Raw genomic sequence first — 23,059 nt, forward strand, 5'->3', positions numbered from 1 at the left:
GGTCACGCCCAACGCGGCTAGGGCCGATCTCAGCGTCATGCAAATGGGACTTCTCCGCAGTCTGGACAGGTCAAAGATCTCGTTTACGTATGGGAAATGCGGTAAACACAGACCAACACCATGCCTTCCCTCCCCGCGTAACGCCTGCAACGAAGAATCTCCAGTAGTCACCGGAATCAGGCCAGGGCAACGTCCAAACGATGCAGTAGATCTGCTTGTTTAGAGGTGACCTGGCGCTTGTCTGATGCGTTTGTTGTAGATACCTCATCTGCGAACAGTCGCTTAACGCACTGGGCGAGCCAGGAAGCTTCACGGAACTTCTCTTGGTCAAGTAAAACTCGGACGGCATCCATTGTGACTCTGATGAAGATGTCACGTTCAGAATCCTTCCCGGTGTGATGCTTTTCAGGCGGGAGCCCTTTGACATACTCCAGGAGCGGCTGGGCCGTAGGATGAGTAGGATGGTAGAGTAATACCGAGGCGGACCATAATGCCATCGGTGCTAACGCTGAGAGCGCTTCACGAAATTCATCATATACCGCCGCAGGTATTTCCTTAACCTCTTGGCTCTGGCCGTTGTCCACGATCCACTGGCCCAGGTAGGTACCTGCCTCAACTAGCATCGCGTCTCTCGTATCGCTGCCGTAGCGGTCGACCAAGAACGAGCACATCTTGCAGACCTTAACGTAGTATCCCAGGGCAGAGGACATGCCGCGCCCGTAACGCATCTCAGCCACCATGAAGTCGAATAAGAAGTGACTGAACAGGCGAGGCACTACAGTCTCTGGGATCCGGCCATCGAGTCCACCGAGATCCTGCTTGCTTAGCATCCTCAGCCACACCATGATTGTGTCTTGTAGTCCTTCGGTAACCATGAATTTAAGAGCGGTCGAGGTGGCCGTGCGTGACTTGAACAGGGTCTTTCTCGAGGCTGAATCGGAAGCCCAGAACCATGCAACAACTCTCGAGCCGGCTCCCGAGTTCTTCATTGCTTCGCGAACTCCATCTCCTGAAGCTGAACCGGCAAGAACCAGCTGTGCTTTAAGACACTGGACGATGTCACTTCGGGTGACAGAGCCGGATGCAACCAGCTCATCGAAGACGGCCATCGGCTCCTCCGCCAGCCTCCTCTTATATTGGACGCTCTGCGCATGGGGATGGCCGGCGCGAAGCGTGGTCTTGGACGGGGCGACCCTGAAGAGGGGGTTATCGAGGATAGATTGCAGGTGCCTGTCGTGGGAATGGGCGGAGGAGTGTGGGTTTCCGCTAGGTGCATCCCCAGAGGAGCGGTCGGAGGGGTCTAAAACGGGATACTCCCGGTCGAGCTGGCGACGGAAGGACGAGGTGAGGGCGGAGAGGAGCTGCTGCGACTCTCTCGGAGTGCGAGGCAACGGCAGATGGATCTTCTTGGGCCATGACTTGAAGTTGAGGATCGACGTCCCTTTCATGGTGCAGGTCGGGGCAGCTCAACTGCGTGGCAGAGACAGTGCCCGAAGCGGGCGGCGGAACAGGGTCAGGCCAATGCCCATGCACCAACACAGCCGTGGTGAACTGGACCTGTGGAGGGCGGAGGCCAACGAGAGGAGACGTCCCAATCGAAGACGACGGAAACGAGCGCGAGAGCAGACAGCGTGCGAGCCGGCGGGCAGGCGGTGGTGAGAAGAGCGAGAGAGAGTCAGTGACGCTCAGCCCAGCCTCCCAAGACCCTCTAGCGCCGCTCGCTAAAGCAAAGAACGCGAAAGTTGCCTCTCCCTTACACGCCTCATCTCGAGACCAACCAGCCCCAAACTCCTACCTATCCTTACCAGCCCATCTTCTTGTGCATCCTGAATCTGGCGGCCTCTCTGCTGCGGTTCTGGTGCTGACCTCTCTGGGAGGGAGCATCGTCGACGTCTTCCACCCTTTCACCCGCTTTTTCTTTTCCACTCAACACACCCGACCATCCTTCATCCTTCCCTTTTGCTCACGCCTTGACGACTCTCCGGTCTCTTCCTTTCCACTCTCACCTTCAATCTTCTCAGATTCCACATACGAACCAAAGACATGTCTGAGGTTCAATCCAGACCGTCTGCCCCTCGTGGCAGAGGCTCCGCTCGCGGTGGCAGAGGTGGCTACAGCTCCAGAGGTGGTCGGGGCGGTAGCAGGTCGTCCAACAAGATCGACACCACAGAGAATGTTACACCAGCACCATCGTACGAGGATGAAGGAGAAATTGGACAGCTTAAAAAGAGGCACTCGAGCAATCTGCCTCCTTTGAAGGAGCTGTTTCCGGACTGGACAGAAGATGATCTCGTTTTTGCATTGGAGGATGCGAACGGCGACCTAGAGAGTGCGATCGAGCGCATAACTGAAGGTACAACTCCCGGTGGTCACAACCTCTTACGCTAGGCCTACTGACTGTCCGGCAGGTAATGTGTCGCAGTGGGGAGAGGTTAAAAAGAAAACCTCAGACCGGTCCCGTTCCAAGGTCAAGGAGGTTGGCCAGAACGAAACGACCACATCCTCCGTCCGCGGAGGCCGTGGACGTGGCGGATTCGAGGGCCGTGGGCGCGCTCGTGGAGATCGTGGTCGCGGCGGCCGCGGTGGCAGAGCAGGAGCTCACACCAACGGCACTCGTGCAGAGAAACCAGTGGCCACAACGACAGACACAAAGGAAGTGTCGGCTTCTGCCCAAGAAGCTGAAGCTGGGGCAAAGCCAGAGGCTACCACTGATGGCGATACAGCAACCGACGGTGTGAAGGAGAACGCAAAGGAGCTACCGAAGTTGCCTGAAGGCACGAAGAAGGGATGGGCCAGCTTGTTCGCGAAACCCACGCCTCCTCCAGCTCCAAAGAAAGCCCCCCCACCAGCTGCACCCGCTCCAGAAAAGCCAGCAGAACCTGCTCCAGAGAAGAAACCTGAAGAACCAACACCCGTTCCTCCTCCCGCAGAAAAGGCACCAGAAGAACAAGCTCCTCCCCCCGCTGAACCGCAACCAGAAGCCCCTCAACCACAGACCGCTACTCCTCCTAAAGACGACTTGACCAAGACGAACCTCGAACAAGTTCCTGATGTGTCGGCTCCTCCTGCTACGGCCACCGCAGCCAGCACGGTTGCCAGCACCCAGGAAACTAATAATGTACCAGCCACCACCACAACTCCCGCCCGCACAGCAGCGCCGTCAGGTTATGCTACAACCGCCCACAAAGCCACAACTGGAACTGGCCGTGTGCCAAGTCTCCAGCGTCGTGTCATGGAGCAGCAGGAAGCAGTTGTTATGCCGGCGAATCACGCCGTCGATCGTGCCGCCGTTCAGTTTGGAAGCATGGGACTGAACGGAGACGCTGAAGCTGACATTGACGAAGAGAGAGAAGAGGCTGAAACACGCGCACAGCCCCCACAGCACTCTCCCGTTGCTCCTCGTGCCTCCTTGCCCCCGTCGACGCAGCCTCCTGCAGAGACGGCGGCTGTTTCTCGTCCCGCTCCCGGACTACCCCCCGCTCCTCAAGCCACGTCTGCAGAAACCTCCTTCAACGACTTTGGCCGATATGGAGAGGCTCAGAAGCCATTTGATCCTTTCACTCAGCCGGTTACCCAGCCCCAGCCCCAGATTCAGGAGCCTTTCTCGAACCAGGCTCCTACTCAACCCGCTGTCACCACGACAGGCAGCGAATATTCTCCCTTCTATGCTGCTGATCAGCAGCGTCTTCCGTACAACTACTACGGTACATATGGTCAGTCGCAGGATGCGACGGTCGCCCAGAGGGCCGCAGCCGGATTTGGCGTCTCTGGAGCAGAAATGCAGCCTCACATTCCCTCGACTCAGCCTCCAACCCGCTATGGTCACATTGAAGCTCCGAACAGCGGTCACAACACTCCCAACCCGACCCTGCCGGCTACGCAGGCCCAGCCATCAGCAGCGCACATCCCTGGAGCCCAAGGTGCTCACGGTGGGTATGGCTACGGATACCCATACTTCTCGAACCCTCACTATGCTGCATCCTACATGAGTCAGATGAGCCAGCACCAGTATGGAAGGAATCGCCCGATGTATGACGATGCCCGGCGGTACGATGACCACTACATGCCTCACAGCAACCAGTATGGCTATGGCAGTGGCTATGGCCCCTACGGAAAGGGTGGAATGTACGGACAGCCATTCTCCTATGACCACTCTTCTTCTCCCGCCAATGCGGGCGGTTTCAACCAAGGGTTGCCCGGTCGTGACTCGGTCTATGGACGCACTGGATCTGCGCAGCCGTCTGAGAACCAACAGTCTGCTGGCACCAATGCCTTTGGCTCTGGTATGACGGATGTCTTTGGACGCACCCAGTCTGGCTTCGGCCAGAACCAGCCTATCGCTCAGCAGCAGCCTGTCACTTCTGAAGAGGCACCGAAGAGCTTCGAGGCATCCAAGGCGGGTGGGCCAAGTCCGTCCCTTGCCCAGGCCAACCGGCCTGGCTCCGCCACTAACAGCGTTCCAGGACAGCCCCAGGCTCAGACTGGACTCCCACCACTTCAGGGACAGCAGGGCCAGCAGGGATTCAGTGGCTACCCTCAGTTGAACCCGCAATATGGAGGCGGTCTTAGTGGCCTCGGTGGACACCAGGCTGCGGCAACCCAGAGCCATCAGGGCACTGGATACGGTAATTACGGAGTTGGTTTCGGCAGCAATTATTACGGGAACACCGGACGCGGAGGTTGGGGAGGTAATTACGGTCATTAAGGATCATGGCGTTGCATATCGGTGATGAGAGCTCCTTTTTTAAGGGCGGCGAGCCTGGCAGAGCGTTTTAAGGTCTCACAAAAAGGAAATGTGTAATCTCTTCTCTTGGTGGGAGCTTGGCTGGCTTTTCCTTTGACTTTCTTGCTTTGCAAGGGTTTCTGATTTGCTGCCCGCAACGAAGAAAAAAAACCTTAGCCGCTTTTTATTTTATGACGCTTTCATTGCTTACTTACTCTTGATCTCTATATCTCTCTCTATGTGTCACCTGTGTGATGACTCTCTACCTCCTCTTATTTTTTTACCTTTGCTCTTTTGTTCTACCTTACGTCTTTGTTTTCTACCTCTTACCAGCTTCCTGTGTACCACTTAGTTTCGTCTTTGATGGGACCTAAGAGCATTCAGTATGAACCGGGTGAGATTAGGACACGAGAAATTCGGGACGGGTGGGGTTTGTTACGCGCGCTTACACACACCCTAGGCAATCTCAAATCAATGAATGATATGATTGATTGCTTGGAAGACCTTGATACTTGATGTATTGCTTTTGTTTTACGAGTATTCTTTTTTTCTTCTGCCGGTGTGGTTATAAATGACTACGTGGCTATGTATGTGTAGAAGTGGCCTTTAGACACGGCTGTGTCGTTGCGAGTGGAAAACGACTGAAATGGATTAATATTAGAATTAATGAATGAATGGAATGAATAGGTTTGAGAAAGTTGGGTAGGTTGGTCCCGTTCGTTTCAGCCTTCAAAATATATATCCATCGTACATATAAAATGATAAAAGTAGCGTCATGACCAAACAGTCGGGTGCGATCTATTTATTTCCATCCAATCTTGTCAGGACTGACTTTCTGCATGCACCTCTTCTGCAGTGTGAGGCGGCTTAGCATACGTGGAGAGACATGACTCGAGTGCTTTATTTTTCTGGGAACCCTTTATATCAGGGATAAATGCTATAATTATGCGATCCGGCACTAGAATAATATGCAGACTCGGGCAGAAACCATTATAATGGAAGCTATGTACACGGACCCCCAGCTAAGGTTGTTGAAGAGAGCAGTCGGACCGAGTATGACCACATCTAAAAAACGAAAAAAAAGAAAATAAAAAAAGCAAGATGGTCTATATTGAAGAATTTACGGGCAATGCCAATAGAAAAAGAGAAGAAAAGAACCCGATTTGTGTGTCCCCGTGCACATTTATCCTTCTTTCTTTCCTTCTTCCAAGTAAATGTATTGATTGATTGATTTGCATCACTGCCACCATACGGCGGCATTTGATGGATGGATGGAATCATGCATCAGTCAGCGAGCCCCAGGCCCCTACCGCCTTCTTTGTGGTACGGTGGCTTAGCATCAATGGCCCTCTCCTTGTCGAACCGCCATACACCACCGGTCTTGTCACTCTCCACGCCTCCGTTGGGACCGTTGAGAATGCCGATCATCCTCGCCAGGCGCATGAAGAGCTCGTCCTCCTTCTCGTCGACGCGCTTGAAGAACCGTCTCTCCCACTCGCGGCCCTCCTCCTTCTCGATCTTGCGCAGCTCACGCTGGGCGTTCTCGATCTTCGACTTGGCGGCCGAGGTGGCCTCCATGTCGCCGCGCTCGATGGCGCACGCGACGTCGTGCCAGGCCCTGCGACTCTCGTACAGGTCCTGCTCCTCCAGCGGAGGGATCCTCAACGGGGTCGTCTTCATGCTGGAGACTGAGTAGGTCTCCACTTCCTTCTTCGTCCGGGTGTCCTTGATGACGAAGGTGTCGGACCATTGCCCGTCGACGGTGTACAGGGGCTTCTTCTCCCCGTCGCTCTCCTTGTAGAGGATGGCGTTGAAGGTGTTCTTCTTTCCGCTGAGCCAGCCCTTGCCCGAGTATTCGATCTTGGCGATGTAGCCGGTCGAGCTGGCGATCTTGGTAGATTTCTCCAGCTCGACGAAGGGGGTGCCGTAGATCAGGGACTCGATGTGCAGGCTCGGGAAGGTGATGAGGTAGGTTTCCTTTTCAGCTGGGTTGTCCTTGTTCGCGCCCGGCGGTGTTACCGTCAGGAGGGCATGTCCCAGCTGTTTGACGTAGATGGTGCTGGAGAAGGAGGCCTTCTGGGCGTTGTATCCTTGCAACTGCACAGAGAAAAAAAAATATTAGTTACTAGTCAAATTGTGAAGCCAGAACGGCGTTGTATGCACACCTCGACACCGTGTTTCTCATTCCGGATCGAGTAGGCCGTGGCTGGTGGATGATGGCTACGAGAGTCAGTGTCGGTGCCAGATGCCCCAAACAAACCGTAGAATGATGACAAGCATCACGAACCTGACTTGCTCGCTGATCAACGTGGTCTCGCCGGTCTCGCCATTGTCGTCCCATTTTCCCAGGAACAGCTCTCCCAGAAAGGGGTTGAGAGGCTTTTTCTCGCTGCCCAGCTTCTCGCTCCGACTACAGTACTGCTGGTGCAGCGTGCTGAGGAACCACCGCAAGACGAGCAGGGCTCTCTTCTCGGGGTCCGGTTCCTTTGCGGGGGCAACAAAGAGAGTCGGGTGCTCAGCCCAGTACGCAGAGTATTCGACGAGGGAGGTGGAGGAGAGGATGAAGGGAGGAGCGGTCAACGACGACAGGTCACCGTTGAAGGAAGCAATCGACTGGAGAAGACAGGAGAGATCAGTCACCAGCAAGAAACGGATATTGCCCGGGATTGATGATTCTTTTTTTGTATCGGATTCAGGAGAGGTCTTTTGCGGAGAAAGAGTGCACCCACCCTTAGGAAGCTCGACCAGGAGCTTCTGCTCGAGGCAGGAATATTCGCATCCGCGTCCTTGGAAGAAGCCATCTTTTTTTTCCAACGCTCTCTTTCTTTCTTACACTCGGGAGAAAACAAAAGGGAGCGTGATCCAGGGGCGCCTAGAGAGTTTACGCAGTCACGAGTGGGGAACAGGGAGAGAGAGAGGAGGGATCACTTGGCACCACGATCTCACTTCGCATTGGGATATGCGGTGGAGCTGCCAGCGAGCAGAACAGACGGCCAGACGTCATCTGCTTGGCGATCCTCGTCCGACGCTCGGAAGAGTCGCTTGGCTGCGCTTGGCCAAACCCCGCGACCCCGACAGACGTCGAGGATTCATCAAACGTTATACCTACCACTTCGAAGTCTCTGTTGCGTGTCTGTCCGTCCATGGTCCTATCGGGCAAAGGGTCGTGTGCCTACGAAGCGTGGGTCTACGCCCGACTCGGCCGGTCCGGATATCGCAAAGAGATGTACCTCTGCTACTTCAAGGCGAGACACATAGTGGCAAGAGATCTAGTATGATATCGAGGTCTTTACCACAAGAGAGCGTTTCTGTGACGAGAATGTGGGATTCACGGAACAGACAGCCATGTTGAAAGCAGCACACCCGGTTAAAACGCACAGGCATCTCACGAACCTCCACGTCTCATACCAGCATCGATCCAACGGATATGCCCCGAATCCCCAGATTCTACTACGGAGAATTTAAAACTCTGGGCAAGAAACGGACCGGGATTCCGTACACGACAGCCATCCCCATTTTCCGGGGAGAAAGCCGAGCCAAGACTCGGTTCGGGTATGTCGATAATCTCCAACATTGAAACAGCCAAGAGATAGAACAGCCCACGAGAGACGACTACGTCGTCTATCGAAGATTTGAAGGCCTGACACCCTTGTCTACTAGTGAATTGTCCATGAATGATCGTCAAAGCCAAGCCAAAGGTCTCCGCACAATAGCGGTCTGGAGTCCCTTCAAGCACATGAACCCAGGATGGGTATGTCCCTGATCGGCTTCTTCCGACGCAGACCTGGGTTATAGTGGCGACGGTGCCGCATCTAGGACCGTCATTGGATACCCCAACGGCTCCGTTGGGCTCGGGCAATAATGCTACTCCGAAGATGACTAGGTCACCGCTTCAATTCTCGCCTGTGAGCGGTCGAGATCCGAGTGATAGGATTCTTTTCCGATCCTCGGCGTCGCAACGGGTCTCGCCACAGAAATGGACTAATCCAATCAGTCAAAATTCTGATTTTCTTGCGTCGTGCAGTTCGTTGGGCTCTCTCCTGACTCATTGTATCTCTGGAAGTGAATGTTATAAGTTGGCCCCCTGGTTTGTGTATCTGTATTCAATTTTTGCGCTCTTAGCGTTCTTTGTTCGATAAGACAAGCTTATCTTGTGGAGGGTTTCCTTCAGTCCAATTGCTTTGTTTCTGTCGTTTTATGTATCCACAGAGAGTTACCCTTTATCTAGAATCGAAAGAGTCGCTTCTTGGACACTTCATCAGTCAGTCGTCACTATCTTTAGCACCGACCTCAGCTGCTCTAGCTGTGTGGAACGTGTTAACGTTGTCGCAAGTCTCTCCACAACCCAGGTCATCATCATGACGGAAGAATCCCTACACGACTCGATCACGAGGGAGCCGTCCCTACGCGACGAGGGAGCGGATGCCGACATCGAGAAAGTTCAGACCGGAGCGTCAACGTGGACGGCAGCAAACCCACTCGACCTCGTCCAAAGTCACATATCGCATCAGGATATGCATGTACCCACCAACGACTACGCAGAGCCAGATGCCGAACAATATCAGCGCTTTTCTCCTGCGCGCAAGATTGTTATTGTTGCCATCCTCTCGTTTTGCTCGTTTCTTGCCCCTATTTCTTCGACCTCTATCCTATCCGCTATTCCTGAGGTTGCAAAGACATTTAATACCACCGGAAGTATTGTCAATGCTAGCAATGCGTTGTACATGGCGTTCATGGGAATATCTGCCAGCTTTTGGGGCCCGATAAGTCAGGTCTGGGGTCGTCGTCCTGTCAGTTTCCCTCAACTATGTTGCGCCGTTAAGTGCCTTTGGTTTTTATGCCCGAAAATGTACATGCTCATAGCTAGATCTAGATTTGCTTTACCAGTGCCTTCTTATTCTTTGCGTTCAGTATTGGAACGGCGTTATCTCCCAATCTACCTGCCTACTACATATTTCGCGTCCTCACTGCTTTCCAAGGAACATCGTTTTTGGTCGTAGGTAGTTCGGCCATTGGTGATATCTACGACCCTACCAGCAGAGCTACTGCATTAGGGTGGTTTCTGTCAGGAACCCTGATTGGTCCTGCTTTCGGCCCGTTTCTTGGAGTATGCCAGCATCCAATCACTAAAGAGATACATAACTGGGCTGACAGTTCTCGTGTAGGGGGTGATTGTTACATTCCGATCATGGAGAGTCATCTTCTGGCTACAGACTGCCCTGGGTGGACTGGCCACAGTGCTGGTCTTTTTCTTTTTCCCAGAGACGATCCCATACAAAACCAACGGAGAGCTCGCTGGGCTCTCCGTTCCGCAGAAGGCGCAGACGCTGTGGCATCGCATCTCCCCCATCCGCGTCACTATTCTCCTCTTCTCGTACCCGAATCTCTTCTTCGCAGGTCTCGCTGCTGGATCACTCGTCTGGAACCAGTACTCCCTGCTGACCCCGATCCGGTACGTGCTGAATCCGCGTTTCCATCTCACGTCCCCGATACAATCCGGCCTATTCTACATTGCCCCTGGATGCGGCTACCTAGTCGGAACCCTCTTCGGGGGCCGCTGGGCCGACTACGTCGTTAAGAAGTGGATCCGCAAGCGCGACGGGGTCCGTGTCCCCGAGGACCGTCTGAAATCGTGTCTGATATTTATCTGCGTCGTCATCCCAGGCTTCATCCTGATCTACGGATGGACCGTCCAGAAGGCCGTGGGCGGGATCCCGGTGGCCGTGCTGGCCATGTTCCTGCAGGGCGTGGCGCAGCTGTTCTGCTTCCCCAGCCTGAATACATACTGTCTGGACGTGATGCAGTCTAAGGGGCGTAGCGCGGAGGTCGTTGCGGGCAACTACATGTTCCGGTATGTCTTTGCTGCCCTGGGAACGGGCGTCGTGCTTCCGGCCATCCAGGCGATTGGAGTTGGTTGGTTCAGCACTATCAGCGCGCTGTTCTTGGTGTTGGCCGGAACCTTGGTATGGGTCACGACGTTGTTTGGGGCCCAGTGGAGAAATAAGGTCGACGAGAAGAAGATCGAGCGGAACAACAGGGAGCAGGAGCGCGCTGCTGCTAAAGAAGAATCATCCGCCAACTCGCGCTCTTGAAGGGTCGATGACGAACGTGCCAGACTGTCTTCCCCTGCGAGGCCTTCTCCAAGGGTTGACTTCTACCTATGGCCTATGTGATTTCCTGACGCAGTATTCCCTCTAATTCCTCTTTTTCGGTTTCATATCGAGGGAAACTTTTCGCCATTCGAGGACATAATCAGCGTACCTATCATGTTGCAGACGATGTGACGAAATAACGACCTTTCCTCCTTTGGCCTTACGGGTGATGCAGATTTCTTTCGGTTTGGTTTTCGGTCTGGGAAAAAGTCCCGTGGAGCAGACATGATATACCCATTTAGAGGAATAGTGGTCTCTTTTCCCTCTTCTCTTTTCTTTTCTTCTTCTACTCTTTTTCGGAATCTTTGGTCTAATTTCCTACTTCAGATAGAACCGAAAAGAAAAAATAGATAAATACAGATGGGTCTTCTTAGATCATTTCCACTGGGAGACTCCCGAGGCGCTCAGGCCCACGGCCCGCCTCGGTACCGCGGCCCGTCGATAGGCATCCTTAGTAAGACCACGAGACGCGGGGAGGAAGCGGAGGCGGGGCGGACAAGATAAACCCAGCGGACTCTGTAGACACCCTACGACTATTATGAACTAGCAGAAACGCCACGATCTTACCTACCTTGGCGAAACATGCGGTCAGAAATGTGTACAATGTACGCCGCACCGCTAAGTCGACCACCCATGAAGCACAGTGACGATGCCGGATTCCCACATGCAAAGGGGCCGTTATGATTCGTGCTTTGGCTTCCGGAAGGTGTTTAGGTCTTAGGGCTAGGGCCGGACGCACCCGGCATCACCCTGGTCTTCTCACGCGTCGTGCCCTGGCATCGGTGGCTGCATAGAGAGTATGTCTGACGCTTCATAAAAAAAAATATCCATGGCTGTTATCTCCGGTATCACCGGGGCCTCGATGCCAGGCGGAAATCCGGAGATAGGACTCGTTTACCGGTTTTTTTATCAGCTACCTCCGCCCCCCAAACTACTGTACAGCCGACGGAGGCTAGCTGGAACCCTGGTCTGGTCTACTAGAATAAGAGATGCGCTGTCCCGCCTGGCGGGCTCCGCTGGGACCGGCTGTGTAGGTCTTTTTTTTTTCTCTTGTTTGGACTCTTCTGTTCGCCTGTCAGTCCCTTGGTTGGGACTGTTTGATGCTTCCATCGTTTGTGTCCATAAATTGAGAGACTTACTTTTCACAAGAATCTTTGTTTTTATTCTGCGAAACGATCTAGCAGCTGTCATCCGCTTGAACAGGTGCCTGTAGTTGTTTAGAACCATGCCTGCCCTATCTCTGACCAGGAGCTTGGAAATAGCGGTGTCTCGCTCTGGGTAGGCCACGAGAATCTTCCTTTATTATCCTGACTCGAATACGGGAGCTAACGCTCTCCAGAAGAGATGAACGCATAGACGCTCAGAAAGAGAAGCGTAGCTTCGAAGACAGCGATTCGAACAGCACACAAGACCTCGAAGCCGGAGACGTCAATCTCGACCGAAAGGAATCTTTAGTGAGAGAGCGGAGTCGTGAAGTAGAGGACAGCAATCTCGTCTGGTGGGATGGTGACGATGATCCCGCGAATCCTATGAACTGGAGTGCAACGAAGAAATGGACCAATATCTGTGTCATGTCTATGATCACGTTTCTCACGTACGTCTAGGAGATCTCTCACGGTGCTCCTCCCTATGTGATCTCTAACTGCGAGCAGACCTCTCGCATCTTCCATGTTCGCCCCTGGTGTCTCGCAGGTTATGGACGAGTTCAACAACACAAATGAACTGCTGGCGGCCCTCGTAGTCTCCATATATGTCCTAGGATTGGCTTTCGGTCCCCTCGTCCTGGCACCGCTTTCTGAAGTATACGGTCGTCTGATCATCTACTCGATATGCAACATCTTATATGTCATCTTCACCGTCGCCTGCGCGGTGTCTACAAATATGGACATGTTGATCGTTTTCCGCTTTCTCGCCGGCTGCATGGGCAGCGCGCCGTTGGCTATCGGCGGAGGCACAATAGCGGATCTCTTCCCAGTCCATCAGAGGGGTCTAGCATTGTCATTCTACACGCTTGGCCCGATTTGCGGTCCTGTTGTTGGGCCCGTAGCGGGTGGCTTTCTATCGCAGGCCAAGGGGTGGAGGTGGATCTTCTGGTTGTTGGCTATTTTTGTACGCAAAATCCAATCATCTATCCGGATTGCATATATCACACTGCTTACACAGATCCAACCCCCAGAGCGGCGCCATAACTATCGCCCAATCCCTCTTCATGCGAGAAACCTACGCCGTCACCATCCTCGCCCGAAAAACCATACGCCTCCAAAAGGCCACAGGAAACAAAAACCTCCGCTCCAAACTCGACACGGGCATCCCACCACGAGATATCCTCATCCACGCCATCGTCCGCCCCACCAAAATGACCCTCCTATCTCCTATCAACATCCTCCTCAGTGCCGCATCGGCCTTCATCTACGGCATCCTCTACCTCCTCCTTACCACCTTCCCCTTAGTCTTCGAACAGACCTACGGCTTCTCCGTCTCCATCTCGGGACTCAGCTACATCGGTCTCGGCATCGGGAACATCGCCGGCACGCTCATCTTCACCTGCACGAGCGACAGGTACATCCGTCGCCAAGCCTCAAGGGGGAAACTCAAGCCCGAAGACCGCCTCCCGGTCCTCCTCATCTCCTCCCCCGTAATCGCCGCGGGCCTATTCTGGTACGGCTGGTCCGCGCAGGCCCACACGCATTGGATCGTGCCCATCATCGGCTCCGCCCTCGTGGGGGCGGGGAACATGTGCTTCTTCATGCCCGTCATGGGGTATCTGGTCGACGCGTTCACAGAGTACGCCGCGTCAGCGCTGGCGGCGAATACGGTGCTGCGGTCGATCGGCGGGGCGCTGTTGCCGCTCGCGGGGAGGAGCGTGTATGCGCGGTTGCAGTTCGGGTGGGGGAATTCGCTGCTGGGGTTTTTGGCGTTGGGGTTTTTTCCTGCGACGGTGGGGTTATACAGGTTTGGGGAGAGGATTAGAGTGAGGTATCCGGTGAAGTTGTAGCCCTTTTCTCTTCTTTTTTTTTCTCTTTTTACCTGGCTGAAGGGTGTTAATTCCTGCAATTTATTGAAAGGTATGATAATGAACGGGGCATATATGATGCAAATTACGGGTACATATATAGATGTAACACCAATTATTGTCAAAAGCAGAGTAAACGAAGAGCGGGAATTTACCTTTGCTCGGGGTTTTTCGATGAATGTGAGGGTGTCGTAGACGTTCTAATAGATCTGCCGGCGGTACAGTATACATGGACCCCATTGAAGTGTCTGGCTAGGTACCTATCTCGAAGGTAAATTTTGAGTCTCAAAAAGAAAAGGCATATTTCCCCTCCTCCACATAGTAAATGATTAAATAATCTGGGTTTGCTTTAGTGGTAGCGAACCGGTAGGTTGGGTAGGTTGTCCGTCATCAGACTGGCCGCCTCTTGGACGCTATATGAAGGGAGGAGAAAGGAAGACGAGAGTGGATAAGAAGAAAAGTGGAATGAACGGAGGTAACAGCCCGACAGCCACAGGCCGGAAGGACGAGAGCATCGGACGGGCATTGGGAGCGAACGAGTAAATGAGCAAAGGTGCTAGGGGAACGGAACGATCGAGGGGATAACAGGGCAGGCAAGTGGGTAACCGCAAGAGGTACCTAACTCGGTAAAGATAGGTACTCACTCCCTGTCCAAGGAATGGCAGGCCTTTCTTTTGTGAAGCAGCGCTGGCAATGCGGTATTTGAGATAAGGTTTCGATGGAACGGAAGCTTGATTTCTGGAGAGACATGCTGTGCTTGATAATAAGCCTGTTTTATTATTCTAACTCGGTCTGTCTGTCTTCGATTGCTGTATTATATACTAATGGCAATGAGGGAGAAAGGGGAAAAGGAGCTGGCATCTTGCCAGATCCAAATTCAGACCCAATCCCATTTTATCGATATGTAAAACAAAAACAGGCTCAATGAAGGAATTCAACGAATTTAAAGATTCCATTTCATTCTGCTGTTCGTAATAATAAAGCATGAAAGGGTGGAAGGGGGCTTAAATGAACCACTTGAAACCAGAGACCATATGGAGAAAGGGCTATTCAGGTATTAAATTTCACACCGCACTCGAGAGGATGTTGGACGACGCAGACGGACTGGCACCTCTTTCCAGCAAGTTTTTCCTTTGGCCTCTTCATTGTGACCACCAGCAGCTGCTTACAGGTGCGGGCTTCTGCGCACGATCATCTCCGCAGCTGTAGGAGATGGTTGGCTGGCTCATCTTTGAGACAACCCCTTCGAAGAGGTTTTCGGCCTCTAATACAACCTTCTCCTTTACTGTTTCCTTCAGCGAAGAAATGACGCATTCGCGTGGAACGAATCGGCGTCGGCGGAACTGTGGGAGAACAAATAAATGTCAGGTTATGTCTCACATAGCGGACCTGTGTTGATCTTTCTTGTTGAAATTGACCGTATCTCCACTGATGTTATTATGCTATTTTTTTATCGCACTGAAAGGTCGCAAAACGCTTACAGTGACACCAAGCTTCAAGTCTGATGCGGTACACCTACAACCGGACGTATGTGAGTTGAACTTGTATCTCCCTGGACCTAGAAAAGCAAATTGGTGCTTTGATATATGGGTTTCCGAAGTCAGGATACCGTAGGACACCCAATCAGAGTCTGTGTATGTTCCCTTCCTCTGAAAATTATTGTTTCGGGACTCTTGATCGCTACACCAGTCTTAGCAACAATGTTTGCCACAGCTCCTATATCTATCGGTGTAGCCTCAAGGATATCTTCGTCCCCGATAAGATTTGTGAACCAAGTTTTGACCTAAATATATAGAAAATCGGTATTAGTACCACTTGGTCCTGATAAATGTGTAATTAATGGCTAAGCTTTAAAAAGAAGTATGTCTACCTCTCTTATAATCATTGGATCACGAGAGCTATTCGATACGGAAGATATTCCAGCCAGTCTTGAGTCAACTTGTCCGCTCTGACAATGTTATCACCCGCAGGCTCAACAAGCGGATTCAGTTTCAGAGCTGACACAACTTGGTTCCATGTGCGATCTTGCGGAAGGATCTTGCTGATAGTCCTGGTAGTACCGGCGATCATGATTTTAGGTTGATCATCTATAAGCTTAATGGATTCACGGTCGAGACTCCCGAATGAGGGAGCAAGATGGGTTGTGAGGTGATCATAATGATTAGCCACTCTTGTCGTCATGAACTAACATGAAATGGATATTATTATCCAAGCTATATGGATATATTATAGCAATAGGGATCTGTCTACTTAGCCGAGAGAAGTCAAAGTCCTTAATAATTTTTTCAATCTGCTTGAATGAACCAAAAACTTGTACAATAGCATGAGGAGTAATAAGTTCCATGGCTACTTTTCCAGCTATAGATCGGTACGTAGGGGATATGTGGGTGTGTATTGACGACTGTAGAAGAGACAGGAGTCACTGCTAAGCTGATTGTGAGAACGTAAAAAGGGGAATGAGTTGTCTATAAATCTTTGACAGAGAGTCTTTTCAGTCTTCCACCTCGCCTTCCTGCACCATACAGGATGTGCTTCACTCAAGCAAAGATATGAGACAATATTGCATTAGCCCTCTACGCATACATCGACAAGGAATGGTGGGTATACAGCATATGCAGACCACATAAACAAATAATTAGAAGAATCCAAGATGATACATAGTACTGTACACACACCATACTGACGATCAAGAGTCCCGTTGCAACAAGTTATTGAACGACTCAAAAGGCCTGCATCTTGCCTAGGTACTACCTTGGATGACATGGCAAATGCTTCTCCTGAGAATGTCCAAATGCGCATACTTTTCTCTGATGTGGCAGTATGCACTCTCGGTCATCTGGACATATTGAAGGCCAAAGAAAAATCCATGTAGCAGCAGATCCTTGAACAGTTCAACAATATGTGCAACATGTACAGGGTTCTACTTCTCGTGAATGACATGGCAGCCGCTCGTCCTAGGATGCACCATATATTCTGATCTATCATAGAGTAGTTCTGGATGCAAGATATCCATTTGAGCCTCATGGACCCCATCAAAGTCTGTTGGCAATGATGATCATGATCTACCTACTGCAGTGACTGTGCACAAATCTCATGTTCAAGTTCTCCTCTTGCGCCAATAGTTGCATGTTTGCAATTTCTTTCTGACCTGGCAGCCGCAACACGCATAGCGTCTGAGCATTAGGTAGGTAATATGAAGGACGAGGCTAGGAGTTCCGTGGCAACAAATCATTGAACAGCCTTATAGATAAAAGGCATTGCACTTACTCTGCTTTATTACCATTGGACGACATGATGTCATATCCTGTGTCGCATGAGTTCAGCCTGTCTAAATGTAAATACACCTCACTGCTCTACTAAATCGTTCTTGGGCCGATCTCGCTTAGAAATCATATTACCTGCCATTGCCGACCCCCCCCCCCCCCCCCGAACCGACCAACACAACCCAAACCGCCCTAGGAGTGCGGGTCGGAAGAATGAGGCTTATATGTTAGATAACGCAAAGAAGATTAAACGCTGCAGATGATTTGCAGAAATTGTTATCAAACCAAGTGACCATTTGGATATACCCCATATAGGAAATTTGGCAGATATCTCTCATTCAAGGGAAAGAAAAAAAAATGCTGCACGAAGGAATTGATATCCATGGTTCGAAGGTACAACGAGGCAATGTACCGTACTCCGCAGAGTGGCTTGTTCCTAGAACCCTTGGGTGAGAAATCATTAGTCTGTAACAACTCATGCATCCAAATACATATAGAGCCAGGATCAGTGTAGTTAATTGCAGGCAGTTGGGCTAGTTATTGTTTTCTCGAACTGGAATAGGAGTGAGCAAGGTGAATCAAATGATCAGGCACCCCGCAACCACGTAAAAAAAATTCTCCAAAGCCGCAATATACCTAGACAAAGATTTACGAAGATAAAAAAGATTCCAAAGGCAGCGGCAAATTTTTGCTGAAAAGTAAAAAAGGAACCCACCCCCGCCGGGACTCGAACCCGGAATCTTTGATTCCCTCTTAAAAGAGAGTTAATAGGAGACCAACGCGATACCATTTCGCCACGAGGGCTTGGTTCTTGGAAAGCGGCAACCATAGTTTGCTTTATCAATGCATGAAGTCCGGTTACACTTTTCTCCGAAATCAACCTACTGGCTCGCTTGCAGATTAGTGGCGGTTCATGTGCTACTGAGTACCCAGCTGCTTTCCGAGGAACAGAGACAGGACAACTATAATAATGAAAAAACACCTAATTTAATAATGGTGAGAACAGCAGAAGTATTCAGCATGCTTGAAATTCTGCCGCTCCTCAGTTCTACTTTGTGAAGGAACCTCCAAGGTGACAAAACGCCACTCTCTTGAACAGGAAGTAATAAGCTGGTATCTGTGCAATAACGTGTACGCACTTTGGAAAAGCAGTTATGCTAGATAGCTGGAGGTGCCTGCAGGAACCATCTCATCCCGACCCTTTTCGTCAAGGGAGGTCACGCCTTCGGACCAGAGGTCATCCACGCTCCTAGGATCAGATCAGGCAAGAGCAACGGCCTACCTACTCCTACCCAATCCGTTGTATGAGGGTAGTATAAACCCCCCCTCTTCTTTTGCTCCTCCCCCTTCTTCTCGTTCTGGTGAGTTCTCCTCTGCACTGCAGGTAGAGATCAGCTAGTGAAATATCAAGGAAGATTCCTCCGATTCCTCATATACCTAGTCTATTCTGTAATGAAGTACACTCAATAGTCATGTCCTGTTCTTTATTGTTATTGACACTCATTAAGATGGGAATACAGAGTCCCCGGAGCTAATTCGAGTGACCGCCTAGATAGGAAGTATCCAACATTAGAACTCTGGACTCAAAGTTCATATACAGAGAACGCTGTGTCGAAAAACTTAAAAACACTCCAAATAGAAAAGGCTTCTCGAAAGCTCAGAAAAAGTTCATGTGCATAACATGGCCACTGAGCTTAAGCATCCCCAGTGGCTTCATTTCGGCAAGTGAAAAGACATAATTCATCACTGCTGGAGGTTGAGAGTAGCAGAAAGTGAAGAGAGTTAATTTACTTGCCTGTGGTATCATCTGCTTTGGAAGACTCCAAACAACTGTCTTTATTTTTCACGTTTCTAAATTTGATATAGGAACATTTTGCCTTCCAAAGGTCTGATAACTTAAGGGGCGCCCACAAGATAGGAGAAATGCAGAGGAGAAAAAGATATCTGATTAGTTTTATAGAGAACTACAAGAGAGCAGACCGCACCATTGGATCGATCCATTTATAAGAATTTTGGAAGACATACTGAGAGTTGGGATCTACAATCAATCTTCCAGATGACAGTACAGGGATAGAAATCGAGCTGAGAATCCCCGGTGCAACAGCACTAGCGAATACGAGATGGAATGGCGCCATGTGAGTAACCCAGAGGCTGCTCTGACTCATTATGACTCATTATGACTCCTTAGTTATTTTCTGTGTCCCGGCATTCTTAAGGTGTCTGTCAATGATATTGGACGATTATATTCGTCTGGCTATTCTTTTACTTTAATCTCGTATCGCTAGTAGATCATACCCACGTATATGGTCTAGGTGTACCCATCTATATCCATCTAGGGGCCTCCCGAATAGGCCCAAATTGACCAGCATCATGATTATCATGGCCATCTCCTGCGCCCCTGTAAATCTCATCTAAGTTGAAGTCTCGGCCGCATAACAAAATGCATAACATTCATCAGAATAAGAAGAAATGGGTGAGTTAGTAGTCCTTATTCCGCCTATATTGCTTACCACGTTCCTTTTGAAATTGTGTTTTATAACAATTCCGGTACCAAAACCTCACACGCGCCTTGTATCAAGTAGGAGGTACATACTCCTAAATAGTACCAGGTACCTAGGTAGGCATGGCAAGCGAGAATTCCTTGCCTAACAGCATGCGGATGAAGAGATAATGCCAATGCCGTTGCTATAATATTGGGAACCTTTCTACAATCCTAAAAAGGGCTTTCTGAAGCATGTACAGTATGTAGTGAATACCTGGTGCTAGACTCCACGCGTTGTACTTGGATTTCCTTTTCGGGATGCAGTGCCGGCCGCGAAGCTCCGCCATGACGGTCTCGGGCACGGGACTTTCTTCCTCGCGACGGTACCTGGGACCTGGCTCCCGTTGTCCTTTGTTTTCACTCCTTTTACGCATGCCACTGAAAAATACTTTACTGCCTCTTGCTTGGGAGTACTAACTCGTGCAGCGTTGCGTTCTTTCAGTCTCGACATCTCCGGTCGCTTTTCCGACGCGTGCTCACCTCCGCGTGCAGCAGCTCCGCCTCGCCTCTTCGTGCAAGCTTACGTGTAAGCGCACCTAGTATATAGAACAGACACAAACAGGAAGTACAAATCTGGATTTTCAGGAGCTTGCTGCCGTTTTCCTCGGTCGCGTCGCCTGTGGAACGTGAATGCACCGGCAGTGTCGGAAGAGGTCAGAGCACTCGGATCAAGAGAACTCTGGGAGCTGGGCAAGTCTGCGTTTTGTTAAACACGCCAAGTCACTCCGTCGAGACAAGGTGTAGATTGCTGGGTTTACGAGACATATGCGAAAGGCTTGACGTGTTTGTTGAAAGTGCGGGTTGAGACATGGCGTGGTACTCAATTCTCCCGCCGCATCTTACCGCGTTCGAAACGTGGTTTGTGAGGCTCTTCGTATGTTGCACTCTTCTCTAGGCGAATTTTTCCCATTATAGAGAGCTTCTACTGACGAGTCCCGTGTAAATTAGATCGTCCTCGGACTCATTACCATCGGTCCCTGGGCCGCCCTCATCGTATTCGACTTCCTTTTCTATATCTTCCGCGTGGCAATCTACGAGATGCCTGTGATAGGTGGCAGAGCAAGAGGCGGCCAAAGACCCCGTGCTCCTAGTCTGAGTGAGAGACCAAACGGGCACCGCAGGGCGTTTAGCCTTCGCGGCGTGGAATGGGAAGCCAGTGGGACTCAGGCAGGTGCCGGAGACAAGAACAAAGGGTCGGAGGTAGAGAATAACCGAGACGCGGATGAAGGGTTGAAGAGAAGGAATAAGAAAGAGAACCATACCGAGGAAGGCGAGAAGGAGTAGTTTATATTCTTTTGACCGCACAGGAACCCTGGTTTTCCGTCTTTCCACAACTAATAATGCTGAGGATATTCTGTGACAACCTGATTGCGATCTAGGATTGTTGACATGCCGCGTTGATCATCTCTATCGGCGACTGGTCTTTGATATTTTTTTTCGAATCCTTACTGCAGGTGTACCTTTGGACATCCCCGGATGCTCCCATCCGTTGATATGTCGACCGGTCCACGTCGTAACCCTCGCGCTGGAATTTATTTTCGGGATTAGAAACGGCAAACCATTTACTTGTGACGAGCCGGTGACTGGATCAATGGTTTGTTTATGCTTGATACTATGAGATCATTCTGTGAAGACACTGCCAAATACGTTGTTCAATGCATTGCTCTTGAAACCTGGCGGCATCCACTATGTTAGGGCGTTGGATGTCTGACCTGGTCAGATCGATGTGCTGGAGCTGATGGCAGGGTCGAACGTCAACCGATTTCATTGGCCTTTCGCTCCTCGGTTGATACATTTCTTTTTCTAATATCCATGATCTTCTAATGCTTCATTCTGCATATGTCTTACTGCATGTATTTCTGTCTTCCGGAACATGTGTTTTATAATCCGATGTTTGTCAATTGCCATCCCGTGCTGCTATCATTGGCTCCGTATGCATGTTAGCCTTAGCATTGAGATACTAGGACACCCATGCAGCCTGATGGGGTGACTATTGTTCCATGAAACTTCGAGGCTGAAGAGAACTCCTGGGCTACCGCGTATGCTGCGCTGCTTATGCTCCTGCGTGAGCAAGCAAATATCCGCGACCACGGGATATGCGAAGGCGTCTCGGGCCTGCCAAAAACAGCACTGATTCTGCAGTTATTTGCCCGGCTGTCGCTTCTACAAGGACTGTTTAAGCGGCCAAGTGTGGTCCAGGGACTTCTCATCGCCCGAAAACCAACCTAGGCGGTTCTGACCGAGCAGGATCTCCTGTGGTTTCCCGTGCTCTGCCACTCGCATGCCTGGGGCGGTGATGTTTAAAACGGCAAACCTCGCTACAACAAGGGTCTCGCCTTGTCGAATACGGTTTCACGGCATTATCGCTGAGTTGCTACTGTTCTTCAGGTCAGGAGACCATATGAGGCCAGCTATTTTTCAAAGTACCGAATTCAAACATGATCCATCCCCAAGCAACCTCGGTTCATTCCTATATTAATAGAGCTACCGACTCTTGTAGGCCTCCACTGATTAACCTATACAAAGTCACGACAGCCCATCTTTCCAGAAAAGAGTGGTATAGAGCATCATCTAGAAACTCTCTCAGCATGGATCCCAGAAACATTCCAGGTCACGATATCGATGCCGCGTTCGAGCAAGCTCGTTATGGCCTTCATGGCCCGGAGTATTACGGCGACGGACTTCGATATGGCGTCGCCAACCCGCTCCAACCCCGTTCACCATTTGCTTCCGGCCTTTCAGGTGCTAGTGGAGCTCGGTTAGATGACATGGCAGGATATAACAATGAAATGGAGCTGAACGAGCGCGTTCGAAAAACGAACCTTGCTGTCACATGGCGAATCACAACATCAGCCATCGAGCGCATTTCATGCAGGTTTATCCGATGATGTGCGCGGATGGAAGATTTCCTGCTGACTTTCCCGCCCCAAAGACGTCGGAATTGGTGAAGCTCTTTGATAGTATGTCTCACCTGACAATTTCAATCCATTTTTATATCTAGGAGCCTTGGAACTGATCAATGGTGGACAGCGAGCCAACTCGACCGTATTCTCAAGTCATACCAGCTTCCCTTTGACACCCGGACCCTACTCGCCGTTGTGGGAGCCAGCTCGCGAGGTGGTGAGCCTCTCAGTCCGACGCGTGCCCGACATGCCAAGCTGCAGATCCCACTCGAGCACTTGGGTGCACACCGGATAGTAGAGCATGAGAAAATGAAACGATCGATTAACATGTATCGAGAGATCTAACTTGTTTTTTTTTNTTTTTTTCATTGTTTCCAAATCCGAGTTGGGCGATGTGATAAAGCCTCAGTACTGAAGCTGTCTGAGTCCACTGCTGATTGTTACAACCTATGTATGCGTAACT

General features: G+C 50.8%; 8 protein-coding genes and 1 non-coding gene across 9 annotated transcripts; 5 read left to right on the forward strand and 4 right to left on the reverse strand.

Moving 5' to 3' along the window:
* Positions 1–176: 176 nt before the first annotated feature.
* VTN00DRAFT_2119 (uncharacterized protein) lies at positions 177–1,448 on the reverse strand (the record flags this gene model as incomplete). The annotated part of the gene is made up of 1 exon (XM_069428302.1): positions 177–1,448. The coding sequence occupies one exon, from the start codon at positions 1,446–1,448 to the stop codon at positions 177–179; it is 1,272 nt and encodes a 423-aa protein (XP_069292821.1).
* A 595-nt stretch (positions 1,449–2,043) lies between these two features.
* On the forward strand, positions 2,044–4,705 carry VTN00DRAFT_2120 (uncharacterized protein; the record flags this gene model as incomplete). The annotated part of the gene is made up of 2 exons (XM_069428304.1): positions 2,044–2,353; positions 2,409–4,705. 2 exons carry the CDS (start codon positions 2,044–2,046, stop codon positions 4,703–4,705), a joined length of 2,607 nt encoding a protein of 868 aa, XP_069292822.1.
* A 1,302-nt stretch (positions 4,706–6,007) lies between these two features.
* Positions 6,008–7,524, reverse strand: VTN00DRAFT_2121 (uncharacterized protein; the record flags this gene model as incomplete). Its single annotated transcript, XM_069428305.1, has 4 exons — positions 6,008–6,820; positions 6,889–6,943; positions 7,011–7,336; positions 7,453–7,524. The coding sequence occupies 4 exons, from the start codon at positions 7,522–7,524 to the stop codon at positions 6,008–6,010; spliced, it is 1,266 nt and encodes a 421-aa protein (XP_069292823.1).
* Positions 7,525–9,081: 1,557 nt separating this feature from the next.
* VTN00DRAFT_2122 (uncharacterized protein) lies at positions 9,082–10,815 on the forward strand (the record flags this gene model as incomplete). The annotated part of the gene is made up of 3 exons (XM_069428306.1): positions 9,082–9,513; positions 9,597–9,830; positions 9,889–10,815. 3 exons carry the CDS (start codon positions 9,082–9,084, stop codon positions 10,813–10,815), a joined length of 1,593 nt encoding a protein of 530 aa, XP_069292824.1.
* Positions 10,816–12,100: 1,285 nt separating this feature from the next.
* On the forward strand, positions 12,101–13,870 carry VTN00DRAFT_2123 (uncharacterized protein; the record flags this gene model as incomplete). The annotated part of the gene is made up of 4 exons (XM_069428307.1): positions 12,101–12,153; positions 12,215–12,469; positions 12,528–12,956; positions 13,039–13,870. The coding sequence occupies 4 exons, from the start codon at positions 12,101–12,103 to the stop codon at positions 13,868–13,870; spliced, it is 1,569 nt and encodes a 522-aa protein (XP_069292825.1).
* Positions 13,871–17,863: 3,993 nt separating this feature from the next.
* Positions 17,864–17,955, reverse strand: VTN00DRAFT_t20. The gene has a single exon. It is a non-coding gene; the product is annotated as a tRNA-Arg (tRNA).
* Positions 17,956–18,303: 348 nt separating this feature from the next.
* VTN00DRAFT_2124 (uncharacterized protein) lies at positions 18,304–18,625 on the reverse strand (the record flags this gene model as incomplete). The annotated part of the gene is made up of 3 exons (XM_069428308.1): positions 18,304–18,374; positions 18,434–18,529; positions 18,589–18,625. The coding sequence occupies 3 exons, from the start codon at positions 18,623–18,625 to the stop codon at positions 18,304–18,306; spliced, it is 204 nt and encodes a 67-aa protein (XP_069292826.1).
* Positions 18,626–20,501: 1,876 nt separating this feature from the next.
* On the forward strand, positions 20,502–20,977 carry VTN00DRAFT_2125 (uncharacterized protein; the record flags this gene model as incomplete). The annotated part of the gene is made up of 2 exons (XM_069428309.1): positions 20,502–20,567; positions 20,642–20,977. 2 exons carry the CDS (start codon positions 20,502–20,504, stop codon positions 20,975–20,977), a joined length of 402 nt encoding a protein of 133 aa, XP_069292827.1.
* Positions 20,978–22,281: 1,304 nt separating this feature from the next.
* On the forward strand, positions 22,282–22,941 carry VTN00DRAFT_2126 (uncharacterized protein; the record flags this gene model as incomplete). The annotated part of the gene is made up of 2 exons (XM_069428310.1): positions 22,282–22,568; positions 22,695–22,941. 2 exons carry the CDS (start codon positions 22,282–22,284, stop codon positions 22,939–22,941), a joined length of 534 nt encoding a protein of 177 aa, XP_069292828.1.
* Positions 22,942–23,059: the final 118 nt, after the last annotated feature.

Source organism: Thermoascus crustaceus (genome assembly GCF_041956765.1).
Source record: "Thermoascus crustaceus strain CBS 181.67 unplaced genomic scaffold VTN00scaffold_1, whole genome shotgun sequence".
Classification (NCBI taxonomy): Eukaryota; Fungi; Ascomycota; class Eurotiomycetes; order Eurotiales; family Thermoascaceae; genus Thermoascus; species Thermoascus crustaceus.